Source organism: Ciconia boyciana, chromosome 4 (genome assembly GCF_034638445.1).
Source record: "Ciconia boyciana chromosome 4, ASM3463844v1, whole genome shotgun sequence".
Lineage (NCBI taxonomy): Eukaryota > Metazoa > Chordata > Aves > Ciconiiformes > Ciconiidae > Ciconia > Ciconia boyciana.
Window position 1 is genome coordinate 72,901,788 of NC_132937.1, and position 23,763 is coordinate 72,925,550.

The 23,763-nt window shown below is 51.7% G+C and overlaps 1 protein-coding gene across 2 annotated transcripts in view; it reads right to left on the reverse strand.

The window, feature by feature from the left end:
* Nucleotides 1–12,685: 12,685 nt before the first annotated feature.
* Nucleotides 12,686–23,763, reverse strand: part of SLC49A3 (solute carrier family 49 member 3) — a 29,230-nt gene continuing 18,152 nt past the window's right edge. For both annotated transcript variants that reach the window (XM_072860045.1, XM_072860044.1), the window contains exons 4-10: nucleotides 21,954–22,030; nucleotides 21,699–21,836; nucleotides 21,015–21,131; nucleotides 19,231–19,383; nucleotides 17,187–17,344; nucleotides 16,000–16,112; nucleotides 12,686–14,642 (exon numbers count right to left, since the gene is read on the reverse strand). In XM_072860045.1, coding sequence (XP_072716146.1) covers nucleotides 14,488–14,642; nucleotides 16,000–16,112; nucleotides 17,187–17,344; nucleotides 19,231–19,383; nucleotides 21,015–21,131; nucleotides 21,699–21,836; nucleotides 21,954–22,030 — 911 coding nt within the window. In that variant the 3' untranslated portion in view covers nucleotides 12,686–14,487. The remainder of the gene's footprint in view (nucleotides 14,643–15,999; nucleotides 16,113–17,186; nucleotides 17,345–19,230; nucleotides 19,384–21,014; nucleotides 21,132–21,698; nucleotides 21,837–21,953; nucleotides 22,031–23,763) is intronic.

Genomic DNA, 23,763 nt, shown 5'->3' on the forward strand with positions numbered 1-23,763 from the left:
CCACAGTGAGAGAGAAAAACACAGCCCCAGAGTATTATTTCCCTTCCAGGGTTAGGGCCACAACATGTGACAACTTCACTCTGTGCTCCAGGCACATCTGCCTCTGCTCCTGAAGATGGAAGTCTTGAGATATTGCCTGCTCGTGGGGGATGGGAAAGGTCCTCCATGTGTTAGAGGAGCTGCAAATACAGGCTCCTGGGCTTGGGGCAGACACGGAGGTGATGAGCCCTCGGGACTGCCAGGAGATGTAGGCAGCAGAGACGGGAGGGTCCAAAGGGCTTCTGGGGACAGAGAGAGCCAGTGCTGAGCCTCTGCCCACATAGGAGGCATTTCTTCCTGTCCCCTGCCCCACAGCAATTGGACTTTTCTCTGCAGGCAGGGCTGGAGCGTGCGGGCACTGCAGAGCCCCAGTGAGGTCCCTGGGAGCACAAGGGCTGGGAGCTGGATGGTGGCCCTAGAACAAAGCCCCAGCACCAGGATGCTGAGCTGCAGGTGCCCCCTCAGCCAACATGGGAGGCAGCTCAGTACAGCCCCAACAGCACCATGCCTTGCCTTGCCTTTGGCTCTGTAAGGCCACAGCTATGCAGCAACTGTCCTTTGTACCCGCTGCACTCTGCTGTTGCAAGGTGTTCCTCCTGTTGTTGTGGCCAACGGTCTCTACACTTCACCTGGAAGAGATTGTGGTCTTTCATACTGCCCCATCTGCACACAGCCTTAGCTGCATGAAGGGTCCCCCTTGCTTTTAATAGCTTTCCTTATCTTGTGAACAGGAGCCATTGCTAAACCTCTGTTCCCATGCTCTGAGCCTTTCATCCCATACGTCTTTGCACCGTGTCTCCAGCACAGGGTTGTCCACTCCTCATGACAGGGCTGGAAACCACTTTTCCTCTCCCAGAGCTGGGAAGCCCCATTTTGAAGCTGTCTCATGGGGGGCTGGGCTGAAGGGGTGGTTGGTCCCACAAGGATGGCAAATCCACGTATGTTATGGCTCCCTGCAAGCTGGAGACCTGGTGCTACATCTTCCCGCTTTAAGCCTGCAAATGCAGTCAGCCGGGATCCTGGGGCTTTTTGTGCTCCTCAGCCCTTAATCATGTTCCAAAATTAGGCTACAAGTGAATCCTTGGAAATGCCTGGGTTGCTCTGTCCCACAGCCATTTAAGCATACCAGGTGGCAGAAGTGAGCATGTCTTACTACCAAATATACATGCTGGAGCCTAGAAAATCATAGTGAAAAATCATCCTTTCTGACTCTGGTCCTGGGAGGCAGTGGTGGACATGTACCTATGGATGCTTTTTGTATCACACACTTGGGAAGAGGGAAGCTGGGGGCCACTCCTGGTGCCATGGAGTCAGGCTGTGAGCAGCAACGGCCAGCTTCAGCACAGGGATCGTGGCAGGCCAGGCAGGTGAGGACTGAGGATAAACCATGAACAAGTTTTCTCCTTTGAAAATCATGAGAAGGCACTGGCACTATGAGGCAGAGCACTTAACTTACTGGACTCCCAAGCTGGAGCCTGGCTCCTTGTCAGGTTTATCGCTCACATGGGCTTGGTCATCAGTGCACGGGCCTGGAGGTGCAGTTGCCTGCTCACAGTCTGCTGACGAGGAAGGAAACAGCGAGAGCAAGCTCATTGTGCAAGTCTGTGTTGCTCCTCCTCTCTCCTGTTCATGTGAACTGTGCTGCCACTGCCAAAGGCTTTCCAAGAGATGATAACACCCGGCTCTTCTGGCTGAGATCTACAGGAAGGATGCATACCTGCCCCTCAGCTCTGGCTAGGTTCATTGCTCAGCCTCCCTCTCCTATAGAAGCAGATAAAATGAGTATAGAAACTAAGAGTTTCCACCAAAGAGCTGTGAGGAAAACATTTTCTTTCACCACCATTTCCCTCTGTGAAAAAGTGGGATAGACCACTGCAGACTGGGGCTTGTAGAGAAGGTCCATATCAAAGCTCTACCTACAGGTTCAGGCTGTGCTCTAACCTTGTGAAGCTATGTGACTTGTTCCTCCTTTTCTTGGGGTCGCTTCTGCTGGTCACAGCACTGCAGTGCAGCAAACTTGGCACTGGCCATCCCTCCTCTACACATGGGTGTGCCTGCAGGTGGGCCACTGGCAGAACCAGCTCTGCTTCTGCCACCACCTCTCGCAAAGGTTGCTGCTGAGCTTCCCCAGTCAGCCCTTCCAGCACTGGCTTGACTTCCACGCCAAACCCCGGCACCTGAGGCTGGGCGTCAACACAAATAAAGGATGGTCAGCCACAGTCACACTTAACAGCTGAACAAGGAGAAAGGAGGATGAAGAAAGCACTTGTACTGAAGGCAGTGCTGCAAAGTGCAGCTGCTGGCTTTTGTCAGCTACTGCAGGCTCCAGCGAAGAGCAGAGGCACAAGACTCTCTGCTTTTATTCCCTGGAAAAGGCGTAGGACTGTCTTGAATCTTCAGGAGAGCCTTTGATTTTCATAAAGCTTTCCCCAGGTTTGGGTGTATTATAAATAGTTTTGGGAAGTCTGGTGTGCTGGTTTTGGCTGGGATAGAGTTAATTTGCTTTATAGTAGCTAGTATGGGGTTATGTTTTGGATTTGCACTGAAAACAGTGTTGATAACACAGGGATGTTTTAGTTGTCACTAAGTAGTGCTTATACTAAATCAAGAACTTTTCAGCTTCTCATGCTCTGCCAGGTGCACAAGAAGTTGGGAAGGGACATAGCTGGGACAGCTGACCCCAAAGGGCTATTCCATACCATATGATGTCATGATCAGTATATAAAGCTGGGGAAGAAGAAGGGGGGGGGACGACGACATTAGGAGTGATGGCATTTGTCTTCCCAAGTAACCGCTACACATGCTGCTTTCCTGGAGATGGCTGAACACCTGCCTGCTGATGGGAGTTAGTGAATGAATTCCTTGTTTTGCTTTGCCTGCGCGCGCAGCTTTTGCTTTACCTGTTAAACGGTCTTTATCTCAACCCACAAGTTTTCTCACTTTTACCCTTCTGATTCTCTCCCCCATCCCACCGGGGGGGAGTGAGCGAGTGGCTGTGTGGTGCTTAGTTGCTGGCTGGGGTTAAACCACAACATCTGGCAAAGGTGTCAAGTGCTGGCATAGATGTGCTCTGCAGTGCATTGATCATCAGTAATGTTGCCAGGGTTTCCCCATGCATGTCAAGCTGTATAGCCTACTCATTGTGTTCAGCTCCTCTCCAAGGAAAGTTGATAGCAGGGCTGTGCTGAGATCCCTCTGACACAGCAGGGCACGCACACGCAGGCTGAGCAGCCTTGCTGGTGAGGCTGGGGATGCTGGAGGAGGACAGGAAGGCACGGCAGGATGCGAATGCCTGGCTGGTGGAGCAGGGAGACAGCTGGTGAGATCCCAATGCTACTGGGTGCTGGGACCGGGGAGGCTGGGGAAGTGTGTGATGGGGGTCCCAGTGCTGGTGCGACGGGAGGCAGATGGTGGCAGGAGGGTCTGCATGAACTGGGGATCTCATGGCTCCCCATTTCTGCAGGCAGCAGAGGCCCCAGTGGATGGCCAAGGTGGTGGTCGAGCTGCTGCCTGAGCTCTGCATGCTCCAATGGCACATGGAGCAGAGCTGCATGATAAAAGCAAGGAGCAAGGAGCTCCGGCAATGTCAGGCAGATGTGCAGTGACCCCTCGTCCCTGGGGGCTGAGGCTCTGACACTTCAGCCCCTGCTCTGTCCCTTCCCCACACAGGAGGAAGAGAAGCAAGCAGTACAGGGCACCACATCAGAGCTCAGCTGGGAGGCTGAGGTCCCCTCCTCAGCCCATGTGCCACAGCTGGGCAGTGACTGGAGCTCACCCCTGTCCCCAGCTCCTCTTCCCAGAGCCACAACCTGGCATCAGTCCCAGGGTCCATCACTTCCCTGTGCCTTGTGAGCCACCACCAGGTGTCCCTGAGCCCTGGAGCAGGCGGGTAGGTAGTGAGTGGATACATTGCCAGGGTTGGAGGGGGTCAGGTGTCCCCAGGTCCCAGCCTAGCCACCCTGCACTGTGTGCCCATTGTTTGGCAGGAGAAATAGTGCTCACCCCAGCTGGAGGAGCAGCTGTGGGGGCAAGAAGAGCAGAGAAGGGCCATGCCAAGGGGCCAAGGGCATGGGGAGGTGCACACTAGCATGGAGGCTTTGGAGGAAGGCTGTAGTGGCCACATGGACTTGGTACCTTCTGTCTCCCAGATGCTCCATCATGAACTAGCCCACCTGCAAGAGGAAGCGCAGGAGCTGGAAAATGCCCAGTGCGTGGGAACTAGGGACCCCTTGCTCAACACGAGTAGCCAGGGCAGTTGTGCTCCATGGGCCTGGGGAGCGCATGTGGCAGCGGGGAGCCCCCCTGGTGATGGAGGTACTTATCCAACCAAGCCCGGTGGACTGTGGCAAGCAGCAAATGGAGCAGGAAGCCAAGGTGCTGGGGTCCGCGCTGCTGGGGATAGTGGAAGTACAGCTGGTGAGGGGGCACTACCAGCCCCTGCCCCAGCTGGCAGGGGCTCACTAGGGACAGGGGTCTGTGCAGTGCGCAGCCAAGATGGGTGACTGTGCTCCTGTGCAGTGCAGAGGCAGAGGCCCTGTCCTGGAATCAGCCCTGGCTGTCCTGGCCATGTGGCAGAGCCCAAAAAGCATCCCTGCTCTCCGTTGACCTGCGGGAGAGGGACACACCGTCCGAGATGCAGCATCACCTTCTGCCGCGGCCATGCTGTCCCAAAGCTCCATCCCTCCCTCCTGGCCATGCCTGCCAAGGGCACCTGGAGAGACAGCTTCCCCTGACGCCTGTGTGGGGTGGTGAAGAGGGAAGGGAGTCCTTTTTCTGGTTTGGTGGGGAAACGAGTGGTGAACGCCAGGACACAGCCCTGGAGGATGTGCTCCAGAGGGACCGCAGGACTGGGGATCTCCTCTTCTTATCTGTCCTGTTCCCCATCTCTACACTTCTTTTCCCATCTTGGTGTCCATCTCCCTCTTTCCTGCTCTCCACCCCCTTTCTTCTGTCTTTGTCCCACTTCCTGGTTTTCTCACTCTGCCCCTCTGTTCTGGTCGCATCCCAATTTTTCTCTCTCTCTCTATCCCTCTGCCAAGCTCTCAGACTCACCCCCTCCTCCATTCCTTGTCCCTCCTTCATTCTCTCTATGCCACTTTCTGTCTCACCGTCCCTTTCGTCTCCCGGTCCCTCCTTTCCACCCTCGGCCCCAGTGTCCTCACTCCGCCCGTGTTTCCCACTCCTCCGTCCCTCCCCTGATCCCGCTCTCCCCCGCTCCACTGCTCTCGCCCTCTCCCTCTGGCCGTCCAGCAGTCGTGCCGCAGGGCAGCGTTTCCCCCTCCCTCCGTGCCTCCCTCCGGCCTTCCCCCTCTCCCGGGCTGGGGCCGCCGCCCACCCCGCTGCTCCCGCCCCGAGGTCGCTGGCACCGCCTCACGCACGCGCACGGCTACACCGCCCTCAGCATGCACGCGGAGTTGTGTGCATGCGCACTACCCCTCTTGCCCTCAGTCCGCGGGACTGCGATCAGAGCCATGCGCATGCGCCGATCTTGCCCTCAGCATAGCGGGCAAACCCACCCGCATGCGCACTGCTCCCGCTGCAGTCACCCGCAGTAGTGCGGGCAGATCCATGCGCATGCGCAGTCCCCCGGAGCCCGCACTACTGCAGGCACAAGGCTGCGCGTGCGCGGCGCGGGAATGTGCACCCTCCTACTAGCCGGCCTCCCGCGGGGCTATCCCGCAGCACACCCGCCAGCCCCTCACGCGTGCGCGCTGCGTCCGGGCGTGTTTACGGCTTCCCTGCGCTTTGGTAATAGAAAAGTGACCGGCCGTGGCCGCCGTCCTCGCTGCCGCCGCTGCCCACTGGCACCGATCCTCGGCACTTCTGAGTCACCGGGGAGTGAGTGCGGCCCGGAGCTGCTCCGCGGTGCCCGCGCACCACGACTGCCCCTCTGCGGCCACCAGCCGCCCGAGGACGGACAGGGCTACCGCGCACCGCAGCTCCGGGGCGCAGGGGCGCCTCCTGCCGGCGGCCGTGCGCATGCCTGAAGGCGGTGCCTGCGCAGCCTCGGGAGCCGCGACCTGTCGCTCCCGCCCGTCCCTACAGCCGGCGCAGGCGCAGTGGCGGGAGCCGCTTGGCATTGCGATCGGCGCGCGGGAGGCGGTTGGGGCGCGGACGGTCGGGCGCTGAGGGCGAGGCGCTGGCGAGGCGGGCGCCGCCCTTCGGGGGGCCGCGGGCGTCGGGGGTCTTCTGCCTGCGGGGACCGTCGCCGCCGGGAGCCGGGGGAGCGGCAGAGACACCTGCAGAACGTGTCCCAGCAGCACAGAGCCAGCCCTTCACTACACTTACCCTCAATTTAAAAAGACTCCCACACTTGCCTTAGGGTACTCGGCGGTCCCTGAATGCACCCAAACCGGCCTGATTGCCCCCAGAAAAACTCAAACCAGCCCCAGGGCCCCAAACACCCAAAGCTCTGCTTGGGGCCCCCAAAGACTCAGCTTCAGGGCCCTGAATCCCTGCCTGACTAACCCCAAAGATGCCCCAGGGCCCCAAAACACCCCCAACCCTCCTTCAGCCCCCTCCCCAAAACCTTCCTCAACAGCTTTTGGTTCCCCCCACTGCCCCACACCTACCTCAATGTCCCCAGACACCCCCATCCCTATGCCACCAGCCTGAAACACTCTAAACACTGCTCCAGGATGCCCCCATTTACCCCCACATCCTACCTGAGCATCTCCAGTATTCTCCAATCATGTCACAGTATGCTTCCAAAACCTCTTTCAAGGCCCCCAAATAGTTCTGAACACTCCTCAGAGAATGTCATACAGGCGTCATGAATACCTGCAAACTCTACCCAAGTACTCCCAAAGTCCCCCAAACCTGCCTCATAGCTCCAAAAAATCCCAAACCCTGTTTCTGAGGCTCTGAAAGCCCTCTTCCAAAGACCCACAGACCCTAATTTCCCACAAAGACCCCTTCTAGGGTCACAGAACATCCACAGGTCCTTCCCAGGAGCCACCAAACAGCCCAAAACTTGTCCCAGGGCCCACAAAGTCCCTAAACCCTGCCTCCAGGTCCCCAAAGGCTTCCCCCAAACACCCTGAAACCTTGCTCTTGGGTCAGCAAAACATCTCAAATCAAATCCAAGTGCCCCCAAAAACCCTCCTGAAATGGTCCAAGTGGCCCCAAACACCCTAAACCCTATTTCCAAGCTTCTCAGACCTATCCCAGGCCATGTCAAAGGGTCCAAACACTGTCTCAAAGCTCCCACCAAACCACAAATATCCCCAAACGTGCTACAGTTCTTGCTGTCTCCAAAAGACCCTGTACCCTGCCCAATTTTCCTCAAAAAACACAAAATTTGCCCCAGGCCCCCAAGCAAACCTTGCCCTACTTCAAGACACTCAGAAACCTACCCAAAACCTTACCACAGGACCCCAACCACTGCCACAAAATCTCCTAGCAATGCTGAAAGCCCCACACCCTCCCCAGTGACCCTAAAGACTCCAAACCTGCCTCATGCTCCAAAACCCCCAAAGTGTTCCCCAGGAACCCAAAAATACCTTCAGTTAACCCCTCAAACTCATGACCAAGGCTACTGAAGACCCTCAGACCCTGACCAATAGCCCCAAAGATCTCCAAACTTGCACTAGGGCCCCAAAACACCCCAAAGCCTGCTTCAGGTCCTCCAGAGATGTTTTCCAGCCCCTAAATCCTGTTCCAGGTTCCCCCAAAGCCTGCCAAAATGCCCTAAGGACCCTAAAACCTGGCCCACTGCTGGGGGGAAAAAAAAAACAACCCGCCAGTTTCACAGGCTGCTAAGATATCTCCCAAACACCCCTGAACCCTGTCCCAGCATTCCCAGCCCTCCCAAACTCTGTGCAAGTTCTCCCAAAGATCCTTGCACCCTGCTTCAGGTCACTGTAAGACTTCCCCAAAACCCTACCAAACTGTGCTTCAAGTACCCCATTTGCTCCACACAGTGTCCAAGTATTCCCAGTGTCCCACAGTCCTGCCCAAGGGCTCCAAACCACCACCAAAACCTGCTTCAGGACCCTCAAAGACCTGAAACCCTATCTCAGAGCTGTCATCGGACCATGGACACCCCCAAACCCTGACTGTGTGCCCCCACAATCCCCAAAAACCTACTCCCAGGCCACAACACAAACCCTGCTTCTAAGCTTCCCTACCCCAAAGACTCCCAGACTCTGCCCCAGAGCCACAAAAGCCTCACAAACATGGTCCAAATGCCCCCAAATACCTCCAGACCCTACTTCAGGTCCCCTAAAGCCCTCCTGCAACCCAACCCACACCCTGCCCCAGGGCTCCCAAAGGTTCCCCCACACCCTGCCCAAGTAACTGCAACCCCTCCCAATCCGGCATCAGGGTCCTGAAACACCCTGATAATTTGATTCAGGACCCTCAAAGTTGTCTGCCAACTGCCACCAATGAGCTCCAAACCCTGCCCCAGAGCTCCCCAAACACCCCCTGATCTAGCCCAAGCAGTCCCTGCTGCCAAACCCTGCCCCAGGACTCCCAAACACTAGCAAACCCTTCCCAAGTGACACCAAACACCCCCAAACATGCCCCCAAAGCCCAGAACACCCAACCCTGCTTCATGGTCCCTAGAGACTTCCCCCAAACCTGTCCAAACCATAAGCCAGGCCTTGCAAAGATCCCAAATGATGCCCAAGTGCCTCCAGAGATGCCAAATCCTGCCATTGGTCACCAAAACGTGCCCCAGGGTCCCCACATCACCCAAAACTCTGCTTCAGGGCCCTCAGACATCTTGCTCTGAACACACCCATAGCCTGCCCAGCTACCGTTTCCTGCCTGCCTGGGATGCTCACACCAACCCTGACATCCCATACTTACATCTCCCTGCAGATGCACCCCAGGAAGGGCTAGCAGCAATGGACTCTACTGCAGAAGCACCTTCTTGCCTCGCAGGGGTCATGACCGTATGCTCCCAGGGCCAGGTTTGGTCTGCCGCTAGGCTCTTAGCCTGAGGAGTCTCCAAGGGGTCCCCCAGCACCATGAAACTCTGGTCATACAGCTCTTGGGACTCCCCTTTGTGGAGGACAGCATGCAATGAGCTGGGGGTTTGGAAGGGAGGGAAAAGCTCCTTCTGGGAGGGCAAGGGCAATGCAGGTGCATAGAGGCAGGAAGGGACTACCCCAGAGACTGTCCCCAGCCCCCTGGGCCACTTGCCAGTGCCTCCCCCTGAAGTTGACCACTGCCACATGCTGCAGCATGGTCTGAGGTGAGCCCTGGTGCGAGGCAGAGCAAAGGCTGCTTTAGGGCCTGAGCAGCATGAGCGCTCCAGAACCTCCTGGATGTAACAGTGGCTCTTTGGGCAGGGCATGGCTTCACAAACTGCCCCGAGGGGGACACCCACCACCATCAGTCTTCTTGCCAGGCTTTGCAACCTGGAAGGACAATGTATTTGAGAGTTGGGTATTCCAGACAAACCCCAAAAGAGTTGGCTTTCTTTTCATTTTGGATTAGCTAATTCTAAGTAATTGGAGGCTTTGGCTTTTGCAGATGAGATCTCAGTCTTCTCTTAGTAATGTGCAACAGATGGGAATTGCTGAGAGCAGCCTGGCAAAGCTTTGCGTGTACATGGAGGCAGGTTGCAAGCAGTGATTAAAAGCTGCTGTTTCTTGCAAAGCCAGGGAAACTTTCCATCACAAGAGCTTAGTTCAATCCCCTGCACTAGAGCAGTCAGTGCAGAGTTCCTGTTGAGACAGCAAAGTGGCAGTAGGGTAGATGTTCAGTCTTTCAGAGCACTGCAAAGAGCAGCAGAGTCTGAAGGAGTGGATTTGTGCCACATGTAACTCTGATTAAGCTTGAAGTCCCTCCAGCCTGTTGACAATTTCAGCATTTTAATGTGGTCTTTCTGCTAAAAGAGCATGTGCAACAGCTGACTTTCCCTGGACTTCAAGGGAGATTGTCCAAGAGGACTACTTTCAACACTGAGGTGTGCTGCTTTTCCAGAAAATGGGGTCACAATGGCCATGGAGTTTTACAATTACCTGGCAGGTTCTGTGGAACTTTTCCTTAAATTGGTTATGTGGTCACACCTCCCTGCAGGGGATACCACTTGGGCAGAGCCCACTGGGCCATAGCAGGGATGCCTCTTCCTGCAGCCAGTTGTGTTCATTGGGGAGCAGCTATACCAAAACTTCTCCTCCTCTTTCCTCCTCCTCTGCACCCCTCACCTCCCCACAATAGTACAACACGGACCATAGTTTTGGCCATGTTTTTTTGTTTTAGGTTTGGAGTTTTTTTAAATTTCTTTAAAGATGAAGGCGTTCACCAGTGGGCACAGCTTCACAGATATTGCAGTTCAGGTAGCTGTACTCACCTCCAGCCACTGGAGGCTGCTGTCTTCCTGCTTTCTGGCTGGGGACAGCCATGCCCTTGACTTCGTAAAAGTCTTCGGGAAGCTCTGTCTGGCCCACAGGAAGTGCAACTACCACAGGTCTTGAAATTACTGTGGAGTGATGGAGTGATAGACTTAGGCACGGATGGTTATGCTATAACTGTTTGATTTTTGGATATGCTTGTTCAATTTTAAGTCTTCCTCCTCCAAGCAAGGTGTCATGGCACTCATTTGTGGGAGGCTGGGGGATGAGCTCCCCAAGCTGCGTAGCATCCCCCATCCCTGCCACATATGGAGGATCAATGCAATTGTGCAAGGGATACACAGTTTCTGTTCTTGGTGCAGACAGAAGGCACCAAGTCAGAACAGGTAGGAAGTGCTGCCTGCCCTCACTCTGCGCAAGCAAGGGCCATGGGGATGAAGATCGCTGGGCAGGGAGGGAAAGGAGAAGCAGTGGGCGTGCAAGGACTACCAATCCAAACAGAGGGGCTGCTGCTTTGGCTACAGGAGCTGCCTGCACCGTGGCAGCACGAGGGAGCCCAGGAAAGCCTGGGGACCATCAGCAGAGGAACAGCTTTCGATTGCCTCCGCAGCTCCTTTGCAGGCTCACTAGTGGGACTGGTCAGGGAGCCAAAGTCCCCAAAGACCTTCAGAACACTGGCTTGTAAGTTCCTGCACCCCTGCGAGGCCACCACCTCAAGGGAGGAGGGTCTGTTTGGGGAGCAGAGCCCCTTTGCTCCCTGTCCCAGCTGGAGACTCTGCCCTGCTGCAATGGGCAGGCCACCCCTCCCTGGGTGACACTGGGAGGTCAAGGCCTGCCTCTCTCATGGGGTCCAGCCAACTTAAGCATCTCCAGCCTGAGTGCCTTTGGCTGACACCAAGCACTGCCTGTTGGCAACCCTTCCTCTGCCCCTCCAAGTCTCCTCCTTGCATACTGCATGCTCCCAGAAATAGCAGTCCCTGAGCGGGACCTCCCGTTCTCCCCTCACAACTTGCTTGGTGAGGGGAAAGCAGGCTAAGGTGAGGCTGCATGATGGACACAGCAGCACCTCTCATGGCTTCTTTTCCTCTGCATTTCCTGAGTGCCAGAAGAAAGCCAATGAAGGCTGTTACGTTTCCCAAACTTTTCTGAGAACATGTCCTGCAGCAACCTCCAAAGGGAAGAGGCATGGAGACCTGCAAAGGAAGGCTTGGAGTCAACCAACCAACCCAAACCAGGACTGACACCTGAATACATGTGTATTTATCTATCAGTTGGGGAATTGAAGATCTATTCTTTAACAATGCAGTTCTTGCTAATGATTTATTCTTACACAATATGCATCATCCTCTCTTCATTTCCCACCCTGTGGGTCTGTAGCTCTGTGCTCAATAAACTGCAAGTACCAGGGAGCCGATGTCATCTCTTGTGCTGGTTTTGGCTGGGATAGAGTTAATTTTCTTTATAGTAGCTAGTATGGGGCTATGTTTTGGATTTGCGCTGAAAACAGTATTGATAACACAGGGATGTTTTAGTTGTCACTAAGTAATGTTTACACTAGTCAAGGAGTTTTCAGCTTCCCATGCTCTGCCAGGTGCACAAGAAACTGGGAGGAGACACAGCCAGGATAGTTGATCCAAACTGACCAAAGGGCTATTCCATACCACATGACGTCATGCTCAGTGTATAAAGCTGGGGAGGAAGAAGGAAGGGGGGGGACATTCGGAGTGATGGCGTTTGTCTTCCCAAGTAACCATTACGCGTGATGGAGCCCTGCTTTCCTGGAGATGGCTGAACACCTGCCTGCCGATGGGAAGTAGTGAGTGAATTCCTTGCTTTGCTTTGCTTGCGTGTGCAGCTTTTGCTTTACTTATTAAACTGTCTTTACCTCAGCCCACGAGTTTTCTCACTTTTACTCTTCTGATTCTCTCCCCCATCCCACCGGGGGGGTGGGGGGGTGAGCGAGCGGCTGTGTGGTGCTTAGTTGACGGCTGGAGTTAAACCATGACATTTGATAAAGACAAGAGTGTCTTAGCTGGTCCAAGGCAGACTTTCTGACCAGGGCAATGGCAGATTTTGGAGACATTTGCTAGCAGTATTTCCTCACTCCTTTAACCTATCCTTCAAAACAGAGCTAACTGTAGTTTAAACTACAGCTAATTTCACACTTTCATTTTAACGATCTGAGCTACCACTTCACATCATCATTTTGAGCACAACTTAATGCACATCTGGCAAATACAGAGACCTTTGGTTTGTGCTACATAGCAGATCTGATGCACCCTTGCATCTATAAACTACTTTTTAAAGTTTAATACAGTAAGAAAAGATTAATCTTTTCTTAAACCACCCTTTATTGAAAAACATAAGCATTTGTAAATATATAAAATTATAAAGTACCAAGTGCTGCTTGCTTCCCAGTACAGGAGGACTCAGGAGTGGCAGGTAAATTTGGTGTAATAAGTTGGGTGTATTAGGTCCAGGGCTGCAGAACTGACCAGCTAGTTTTGCAAAAGACAGCTAATCTCATTCCTCTGACAGGCCCAAACTGATCTTGTTTCACCTCAGTTTCAGACTTCCTTCCTGCTCCTTTTGACAAACATCAGTGCTTACTGGTGAGAGCAAGGCTGGAGCTGTAGGAACTAGCAGGCTCCCTAGAAGGATGCAGCTAGGTGTTTTACAAAGGGAGAGATTTCCAGTTGCTAATGGGGAAGAGAATTCAGGCACTGAGAGAGCTCCTCTGTACAGTGTTCCTGAGGGAAAGTGCATCCTTTGCTTTGGGATCATCCTCTGGCTGGGCTGGACAAAGCCAGTCACAGGTCCAATTTGCATCAGATTCCCTTAAACAGCAAGTACTCAGATTTGCCTGCAAGATGGGTGGTATGAAGTATCACCAAGTCCCATCTATCTCATTTTTTTACCACTGTAATGTTGTAAATATGAACCTGAACACCAAAGCAGGACACTGGACTGCTGTGGAAATACTGTAAAATGAAAAATCCAGTTGTACCCATTGCAATTTTTAGGGTAACTGAACTCCAAATGGGATCTTTTGGGTCACTACCCATCTTTTCTAACACTGAAGAACAGGTGTCATTGCAGAGAGAACTGGAAGGTGCTTGTTGATGTTGTTTCTTACCTGGTCTTCCCCAGAAGCCCCTATCGTCTGCAGAAACTTGTCACAGGTCCCTGCACTCTCTAAGTGGTCACCTTTGCCAGTTCTCCTGCCAGCTTCCACCACACCAGGCACTTCTGTGTAATTCCCCTAAAAGTGAGCTGCCCTCTCAGTGTTCCCCTGTAGGAGAGCATAGCTTGGCCTGGGGAGGATACACTACCCTAATCTTACACCAGCAGGTTCGCTTTCTTGTGGAAAACTTAAACCACTGGAGGTGCAGGAGAGGTGAAGAAACAACAGAAGCTCAAGTAAAACAAGCTTATCCTGAATGTCTCATCGTCTGGCAGGGGACCAGAAGAGTGAGAAATGCTGCCGTATTTAATTCCTGCTGCTTGCTGATATTTTCTTTTACAGGCAGCACTGCAGGCAGGGCTTTTCTTTTCCTGTTTGTAGGAGAGGACAAAGTGGCTCATTGTAACAGACTTGTATTACAGATAACATACCTACACTTCCCTGCTGCAATGGAAGGATGCTCTAGCTCCTACCTCCCTTTAGCTAAGAGGCACAATTAGCTCCAACCTTAGAGTGGAAGAGTTGTTATGCTGTACAAGAACCACAGTCCTTAAACAGAAGTTTTCCACTAGGTTTGTGATAGGCATGGCTTCCACCCCTCTGAAAGCTTCACCCCTGATCCAAGTACATGAAAATGAAAAAATGACTGAAATATCATGCTCCTTTCCTCTGCAACATTTCTTTAGCTTGAATCAAGTCAGCTAAAAATCCTTGTTGTCCACTCCCACCTTGACCTTCCTGGCAGCACAGCCTTCCTTACCACCTGGAATCACAAATAAATACAAGATTGAGGGAAGCACAGGAAAGGTGCGCCGGTGACTCTGCTCTAGCCCTTGCTTGTCATGCAACAGGACCTGGATATCCCAGTGTGCCAGCTGAGCATTTGCAGTCATGGTCCCTGCTCACAGGCCTGAGTCCTTCCCTTACTGGGCCCTCGGTATCCCCTTTTTGGCCTGGTTAGGCTTCAGGAACATCTGCTGTTGCTGTATCTTCTGCCTTGACCAAATCACCGCTGTTTGTCTCAGCATGGAGCCGCTTGTAGTCAGTATGGAAGAAGATGATGTAGAAACAAGCCATAGCACTGCAGAGGCCAGCCAGCACCAGTACTGGAGCTGCAAGGAAGATACACTTTTAGATGGTGAATTCACAACTCCCCACAGGTGCAGAAGCTCCCCACAACAGCACAGCCTGGTTGATCTCCTCCTAAGGGCTACTCCTGAGGACAGCGTGCAGCTCACGGGGGGCAATGCCAGTTTGGTCACAGCCAAACCTTGTCCCACGTAACACTGGCATAGGAAGAGGATTTGGGTGAAATGTGGAAGGTTTCCAGGACTCTTGTCCTGCATGACCCCACAGGCTGGAGGTCTTACACGGGTGCACACACTGTGTTTGTGGGAGTGTGTGTTTCTGTGTATGTGTACACGTTTGTGTGTTGGGGGGTGGTGAAAAAAGTTACAGGAAAGACTGAATCAAAACACTTGAGCTTCATAAGAGAACAGGTCCACGCAGGTAGTGCTTCTTGTTATATCATCTGAGAGCAAAGTGTAGGAAAGGTTCACTAAGGATAAACTTGAATCAAAGAAAAATTTGTGTTGAAAGAACCTTTTCTGAAGGTCCCTGCATGTATCAGACCACAAAATGAGTAGGAATGGGTACCTAATCATGAGATCCAGCTCTCATCTGATGAGATGTAGAGTTGCGGGCTTTCAGACATGAAGCAAATTGCTTTTTGGGTGCAGTTATTGTGAAGCCTTGTTCCCTGACAGCTAGTGGAGCTTGTTCTGCAGAATTTCTGCCCAGCCAAGCAGTATATATTTAAAAGGTGTTTGCCAGCCTTTGTGTTACGGTGTGTCCCTGGGACTTGGTGTCAGTATCACATAACTATGAACCAGCTGAGAGATCAAGACCAGGGTTTAGCCTGCAGTGAAAACACATTTGTGCTTCTGTTCATCTCAGTTGCTGTCTCTTCTAGGAGACCAGCTAGGAAAGGAAGGGAAATGTGGAATAAGTCAGGACAAAGCTGTACCAGCATGTTACAAATCCAGGCAGCTGTGTGTGCAGAAGCAAGGGAAGTAGCTTTCAGTCAATGCATTTGTAGTCTTGGCCTCCCACACTGCAAAGCAGCACAGGCTGTGCTATGTGGACAGTGCCTTTCCCCCAGAACAGCTGCCTTCTAGCTTGGTGAAGCTCACGTCTCTGCAGAGTGGCCATAAGAGACCATAAGAGAAATTTTAACCCAGAGTCAGCAGCAGCATTCATGGCAGCTTAGAGGTCTTCCCATTTCAATCCTGCAGGCCTGGTTTAGCAGAAGCAGCAAGGAGTGCACCATCAGGTTAGGAAAGGTGGCTATGAGATATGCTACAATAGGAATCAGTCTTGCAGGCTTCCTCACAGTGATACCTGCAAGACAGTGGAGGGTACATGGGGTGCAACCAAGTGTCCAGCATCATTTCCCAAAGGCATACATACTTGTCCAGTCCAGGGCTCCATCCTGGTCAAGGGTGCAGGTGGAGGATGGATCCTCAGAAACACGCATGGTGAGGGCTTGTAGCAGAATCATTAAAATCACACCTTCAATCTGGCTGTGGGGAGAAGCCAACATGCAGTCATGGCACCTGCCCAATTCATCATTGCTGCAGACAAGCCCAGCTTCCCCAGCGGGAAGAAAGTGAGGCCCCTTTCTGGAGCCTGGTCCTTCTAGCAGGGAAAGCTACTGTCGGCTTCCTCTGGCCCAGGCACTTGGTTAACTGGCCTTGGCTCACAGGGTGTCCAGGTCAGCCTTTCAGCACACCCTGAGAAACAGGGCAGCATGGCAGGACCACTATATACTTCCTTTAGAAGAGGGCAGGTGTTGAACTACAGCTGTCAAGGAGCTGAGGCTTAGTCACTGGGCAAAGACTTGGAAATACCTCTCACTGCAAGGTTGAGGATGGGAAAAAGTCAGGCTATGACTTGAGTTTCCTCCCTATTGATAGCTGGCTGGCAGCAGCAACAAAGTCCGCAACCAGTGGGAGACAACAGCTTTCAAAGGCAGTGTCTAATGCCCCTCTTTGACTGATGTTTCTTGCTGCTGCAGCTCCACCTGACACACACATGGCACCAGGCCATGTATATCACTGCTTAGGGCTCCAACAAGTCGTTTCTGCTGCAGTTCAGTGCCAGCCCTAGGCATGTAAATTGATCATGGGAAGGACTGTCACTGCTCCATCTGTCGTGACCAGCTGCCCTGCAAGTGATGAGCCCCATGTCCCTCAGCAGAGCACTGACACCTGACAAGTCCCTGTATTGCCATGGGAATGGGTGCTCCTCTGAGGCATACAGCCCCCATCTGCTTCAAAGATAGGTGATGCTGGGCATGGTTAAATCCCGCTTTGTGCCAAGCAAGGGAGACCTTCATCTTCCTTCTTGCTTTTCTTGCACCAACTCCACATACTCCTCCTTGCTTTAAAACCTTTAAGCTCTTCAGCTCTAGGGCTCAGCCAGCCAGCTCCCCCCTTGCCATGGTCATGTGCACGGACACCAGAGAGAAGTCCAGCAGGATGGCCAGCACTGATGTCCGTGCTCTTCTCTATCTGCACCCACACCCCTTTGTGTGTGTGTGTGTGTGTGTTTGAACCCAGGCTCAGCTGTCAATTGGATTTAACCTGCCTGCTTACCTTGCAACAAAAATCAGGCCTGTAGACGTGCCCTCTCCCACGGGGTAGGAGCACTCCACAGCCAGCTCCATGGCAATGGGGTAGATGGCAAAACCGAAGAAACCAAAGAGTGAGCTGGTGATGGCCAGCGTGATGGCCTGATGTCTGAACCGAGAAGTCTGCAAGCAGAAAAGCAACAGCAAAGTCTCAATGTCTGCACAGAAAGTCTCTGAACCCCTAACCTGCAGGAAGTCCCAAGGGCTCACTGTTCTCACCAGTACCTTTCCTGCCTGTTCCTGAAATCTCTCTTTTACCTCCACCCCTCTAGAGTCAACAAATGGCTACACGATCGAGATCTATGTGTTGAATTTAAGCAAGGGGAGAGAGGATCAGCAGAATTATCTGAAAAGCACTGGTGTGGTCATATTACTGTGACTTGACTTCCTGGTCAGTAACTTAGCAGGAGTGTGCTCAGCATATCATCTCCAGCACCAAGTGAAACACACACCTTCCTCCCAATGCAAGCTAACATTTCAGAAGTGGTGTTTGCATTGGGTTACGTATGAGAATTCACTGGGTTGCTGCAGCTCATTGATAAGGAAAAATATTCCTTAGTTGCTGTAGCTCAGTGATAAGGAAAACTATTCCTTATCATGCAAGGCTCATGCTTGTAACATTGGGATTTTACCACAAAAAAAAAAAAAAGGCAAAACAAATAAAAAAACCACCTGAAACATTGACAGACCCTGGAGATTAGTTTAGTGCCTAGAACAGCCTTATCCCTAACTCTGGAGGAAAGAGCATGGCCTTGTCTAGCCAATGCTAGTAAAGTCAAGTGCATAAATCCTGCAGCCACAGTGCTGGCACCTCCTTCCTTAACTATGTAATTTCCACAGAGGAACATGAGGTGTCTGTCCTGGCATGGCTGCATCAGGCTTGGGCCAGCTAAACTGGTAAAGTCACGGAAAACTCTGTGTGTGTGGAATCCAAGTTCAAAGCGTCAAGGCATCAAGCAGATTTGAATGGGTGTTTTTCATTTTACTACTTTGAACTAGTAGTTCATCTGTATGGGATGAAGGGGCTGGAGAGAAGGGGAGGAGGGAAAGGTTTGCTTGCTGCTCCTGACACAGCCTCTTGCCTACTCTGTGCGTTACCTGAGCCCAGGGATGCTGACTTGTATTCAGAGCATTCCCCCAACAAATGCCAGAGTACTAAAGGGAGAAATGCAAGGTCTGCTTTAGGCACCTTGTCCTACACTGAGAAAGGCATTGCATTTGTCTCTCTCTTCAAAGTGGAGCTAACATCACTGGGATCTTGGCCCAGGGGAAGGTGTGATCACGCTGTATTGAAAGTCTGGATTTTTCAACACATAGGAGAAATGCACAGCACAAGCCTGTTTGGAAAGCAGAGACCTGCACCATCCTGTGTCCTCTGCAGTGCTAGGAGTCCTGTGCCTCATGCTCAGGTTCCTGCTGGGTGGGGGCTCCCCTTGGCAATGACTACGCTTGAGTGCAGTACTTGTACTCCCACCCCATGGGTGTAAAGTCTCCAGGTTCTGTGTTCCTCTCCTCGCTGGATTCAAGTGTCCCCCTTTTTTTCACCTCCCTTGTCTTGTCCTCGAGGAACTGCTGCAGAACTAGGCACATAGCTAGGTCCTTTCTGCTAACCTTGCACTCCTGGCAGCCACAACTGTTAAAGGCAGGTGTTGGGAAAACTATGGTGTTCTTGTTCATTTTTGTAAGATGGATATTTAGCAGTTCCATTTCTTTTTGGAAAGAATGGTCTCAGGACCAGTAAACAAACATGGTGATCCAATGTAAGGAAGTAAAATTATGCCAATTTATTTATATCCTGAAGCAGTATGTCTCAGGCTTCACAGTGACTGTGAAATCCTCAGTAAAGGGTTTTTCTTTAAAACATTCCTAGCCCAGAGAGAGAATCCCAAAGCATAACACATGGATTAATAGATACTATGACATCAAATGACCTTGGTTTGAGTTGGTGATTTATCGGATGGCAACAGAACTAAGCCCACAGGTATGGTGCAATGCAAGGGAGAACTCACCACTGCGAACACGATACTGGCAAGTGCACTCAGACAGAAACAAATCTTGGTGGACTCGATGAACTTCCTTGTCCGGTCGACATACAGGCCTAGCAGGAAGGCACCCAACAAACCACACACTGTGAACAGTGCACCATTCAGGCCAGCAAATTCCTGGAGGGCAGAAGAACAAGTAACTGACCAACTAGAGCAGTTAGGAAAGAGGTTTTAATGTCACTGACCCATCTGCCTGCTGCTAGTGGGACACTTACTGAGGAAGGAAAAGCTTCCCTGCCCGTTGCAGTAGCTGAGGCCTCCACAGGGCTCTGAGTAGCAAATAATGGGGCCCAGGTGCTGCTACAAGTGTGTGGGAACAGCAACGTCACAGCACTCCCGAGGTCTCAATGGATGACAAGTCTCTGCACACCCGACAAGGGAGGCTGGGTGCAGAGCAGCAGCAGTTCCCTGGCATTAAATGCTCCAGCCTGGGCATGAGACTGTTCTTGGCTCCTCCAGAGGCAATCAGGTGCCTCGTCCACACTGGTCATAACAGCTCCAACTGCCTTAGGATCTTCTCCTGTTTATAATCGTGCTCCTAGCCCTTTTCTTACCAGGGACCAGGGACCTGCACTGGTGGAATGCCTTCCACAAGGCTGGCAACCCCAAAGTGTGTTAGATGAGATACAGCATCAACTGGCTGTAGCAAGGAGGTCTAATTAGAGAGGCACTGAGCAGTAGTTAGGATAGAGTACATGCTCTGTTGCCTGCAGTGACTATCTTTGCTTGTCCTGCTCCTTCAGCTCCATAAGAATTCAAATGCAGACACCAATCCTCAAAGCAGGGAAGCTTTAACAAATTGGAGTAAACATTTTTGGGAGCCTCAGGGGCAGACTGGTAGGAAAGGGTATCTGGAATAGCTTCTGTGGGCTACAGGGCCAGGGCAAGCCAGTCACACACAGACAAAAGCATCATGATGCACAGAAAGCAAGGCTGCAAAGTTTAAAAGGTTTCCAGTTAAAAGCTAATGGAGTGTGTAAATGTGACCTGGCTATGGAGCATTGAGCCAGGTATCAGATCTGGGAATTGAGAGGGAGTGGACAGAGACCAGAGACGTAGATGTGCATACATAACAGCTCAAGAGGTGTTTTAAGAGGACCTCCATGGGGATACAAGCAGCAGGACTGAAGTGCTGCCTGCCTGAGGGGAAACACAGGAACGGGGGCAGCCCATTGCTATCGAAGGGAGAGAGCAGGAGGAACCAGCTGTGCACACACTGTGCTCAACTGTAAAAGTACTACCTGGCCGATGTCATGGGAAGGATGGCAAAACAGCTGTCACAGTACCTGTGACTTCCTCTGCATCTCTGGCTTCATGTAAGACTGTCCAAAGAGGAAAAGGTGCGTGCATCAGCCTGCCTTCAGCTTCACTCTTGGGCCTGCCTGGGCCCTGTCTTACTGAAGGTGTCAGAAGGCTGCATAGGCATCAGTGCTCTGGAGTGGCTTAGAAAAAAACACAATACTCTTTTTTCCTAAAAAGTGTTTGAGAAGTAAAGGTTTTTCATTTGCAAATGGGAGCCTAAGCATGGACAGTAATGAAAACGTAGATCATCCATTATACTGAGATACTGACTGTGCTCTTGAGTAATGTACTGCTTAATCTATGTTAGATAATGTGAGCAAATAAGATAAGAGACAGTGCAGCATATTGAACTGTCTTCATTTTGCCCTGAGTCCCTTATCAGGGAAAATCATTTTGGTTGTCTCATAGATGATGAGGACAATGGGGAGGAAAGGAGGAAGACTCACATTTGAATACCCCTTTTCACAAAGGATCTGTTCTAGCAGAGCTGAAAAGCAGGTGAACATCCCAATTCCTCCTCCAAAGCACACTGCCAGGATGATGTATGGCTTGTTTCTCAGGAGCTAGAGAAAGAAGTGAACATACCATTTAAACAAGTGGAGGGGGAAAAAAGGCCTGGCTGTGACAGTAGACTTGAAGGTCAGTGGCTCTGACCCCGCAGTTAGAAACGTTGACAGGGCAACTCCGTGATCATTAGGAGTTTGGCTCTCTCCTGTCAGTTCAGTCAGAGGAAGTTAAAATGGGGAGCATATAGGGAGGAAGGATCTCTTCAGTGCCAAAATTCTTCCTCCACTTTGCCATGTGGTGTCCTACTTATTACCACATCTGCTCAGAAGGCTCAGGTTGTGTGGTCCTCTTGGATGAGCCCAGGTGTGCTTGTCTGAACTAGCCGAACGGCAGCCGGCCCACAGGTGAACGGTCAGAGAGCATCTCTCGCAGCTTTGCTGTGAGCAGCTTCCACTCCCTGAGGAAGGAAGGGATCCTGGTCTCCTTTAGGGGACTTTCCATGGAGGATTTGGTGGAGTGGAGTTCAGAGTCTGCTTTGTCAGCAGATTCCCCAGCATGTCCCTGTCTGGCAGGGCTGCATCCCTCACTCCAGCACTGGTACCTCTCTGTGCTACAGCACTTACCATTTTGAGCCCCGTGAAGAATGGCTGGGAGGTGGAGTTAGTGGCACTGGCCGAAGGAGGCGTTGGAGGAACCTTCTCGTGAATCCCCACAGTTGCTAGAGCACAGGCTGTTACTGCTGGGACGGCATAAACACCCAGCTATACAACACAAAGTAAAGACACATTACCAGTCTTTCCAGCTCCACTGCCTCCAAATAAATAAATCAGCTGGACCCCAGTCAGCCCAGCTGGCTGATTAAAGCAGTTTTCATTTACCATCAATGGGATGTGCTTTCCTTCAGGAACTAGTGCAGGTGACAGCACATTTGCTATAAGAATACCCAAGGGATTGGCTGGAAGGAAATAAAACAGAGAAACACTTTTTTTATGCAAGCAGTCAGAATCATGTGTCCACCCCTACTGCCAGTCAGCACCAGAGCTGCAGTATGCAGCAGAGCAATGAGTAAGGACAGAACAAGGCATATATAGGGAGAAACCAGGAGGGGAACATTTGGAGAAGTTGACTGTGTGGTCTTACTGTTGCCACATCTGTTCCCTAACCCCCATGAAGTCCATTCTATAAACCCATTTCCCTACAACTCCTAACTCCTGTAAACTGCTTTCATCTAGGAATTATGGTGTCCTCACCCTCTCAAGGCTGCCTCAGTACATGCTAAGCTGAAGGGATAAAATGAAGATGGATGAATCCATGTCATCTGTCCTGATGTTATATAGCAGCAGTAACAAATAGAAGTGCTTTCCCTTCTTTACTCCCACTGTGCCATTAGGCATGTGTACATATGGATAAGATGCCCCTGAGCCTTCTCGAGGGTGAACAGTCCCAGCTCTTTCGGCCTCAGCTGGCATGACACATGCTTCATTCCCTTAATTGTTTTAGTGGCTCTTAAGTGGACTTACACTAATATGTCCATATCCTTCTTATGCTGAGGAGCCTAGAACTGGACACAGCTCTTCAGATGTGGACAGAGGACCTCCCTTAAGCTCTTCCTGGCAATGCTCTTCCTGATGGTCACCAGGATGCTGTTGGTTTTCTTTGCCACAAGGGCATGAAAAGCAGGAAAGCCCTATGACAGCTCTCTAAAGTGACACTAGGTCACTAAAGGTCACTAAAGTGACGTTAAAGTCACTTAAGTGTCACTTAAGGTCACTTAAAATGACCTTAAAGTCACTTAAGTGTCACTTAAGGTCACTAAAGTGACACTAGATCACTAGGTCACTAAAGTGACACTAGGCCTCCCTGGGGCCCGGGTTAGAGATGTAACTAGGAAACTCGCTGGTCTGGTATAGTCCTCTGATTAGTACCCACTATTGGTTATGCAGGTTGGCTATGATGAAGTTGCGGAGAGAAGTCCAAAAGCGATCAAAAGGGACTTCAGGGCACTGGGGCGATTGGTTGAGGGATCGGGAGCACAGGTAGTGTTTTCCTCAATCCCATCAGTGGCAGGGAAGAATACCGAAAGGTACAGGGAAACTCACCTGCTCAACATGTGGCTCAGAGGCTGGTGCCATGGGCGGAATTTTGGTTTTTTTGATCATGGGGATGTTTACACAGCACTGGGCCTGCTGGCGATGGATAGAGTTCAGCTGTCTCAAAGGGGAGAAAGGATTCTTGCCCATGAGTTGGCAGGGCTCATCAAGAGGGCTTTAAACTAGGTTTGAAGGGGGAAAGGGATGTAACCAGGCTCACTAGAGAGGAGCCTAAGGGTGGCATGCCAATGTTGGGGAGTGAAATCGATAGTCCAGCTCAAGTGCATATACACCAATGCACACAGCATGGACAACAAACAGGAGGAGCTGGAAGCCATTGTGCAGAAAGATAGCTATGACTCAGTCGCCATCACAGAAATGTGGTGGGATGACTCTCACGACTGGAGTGCTGCAATGGATGACTATAAGCTCTTCAGAAGGGATAGGCAAGGAAGGAGAGGCAGTGGGGTGGCTTTGTATGTTAGGGAGTGTTTTGATTGTGTAGAACTCAGCAATTATGACAATAAGGTCGAGTGCTTATGGGTAAGGATGAGGGGGAAAGCCAACAAGGCAGATATCCTGCTGGATGTCTGCTATA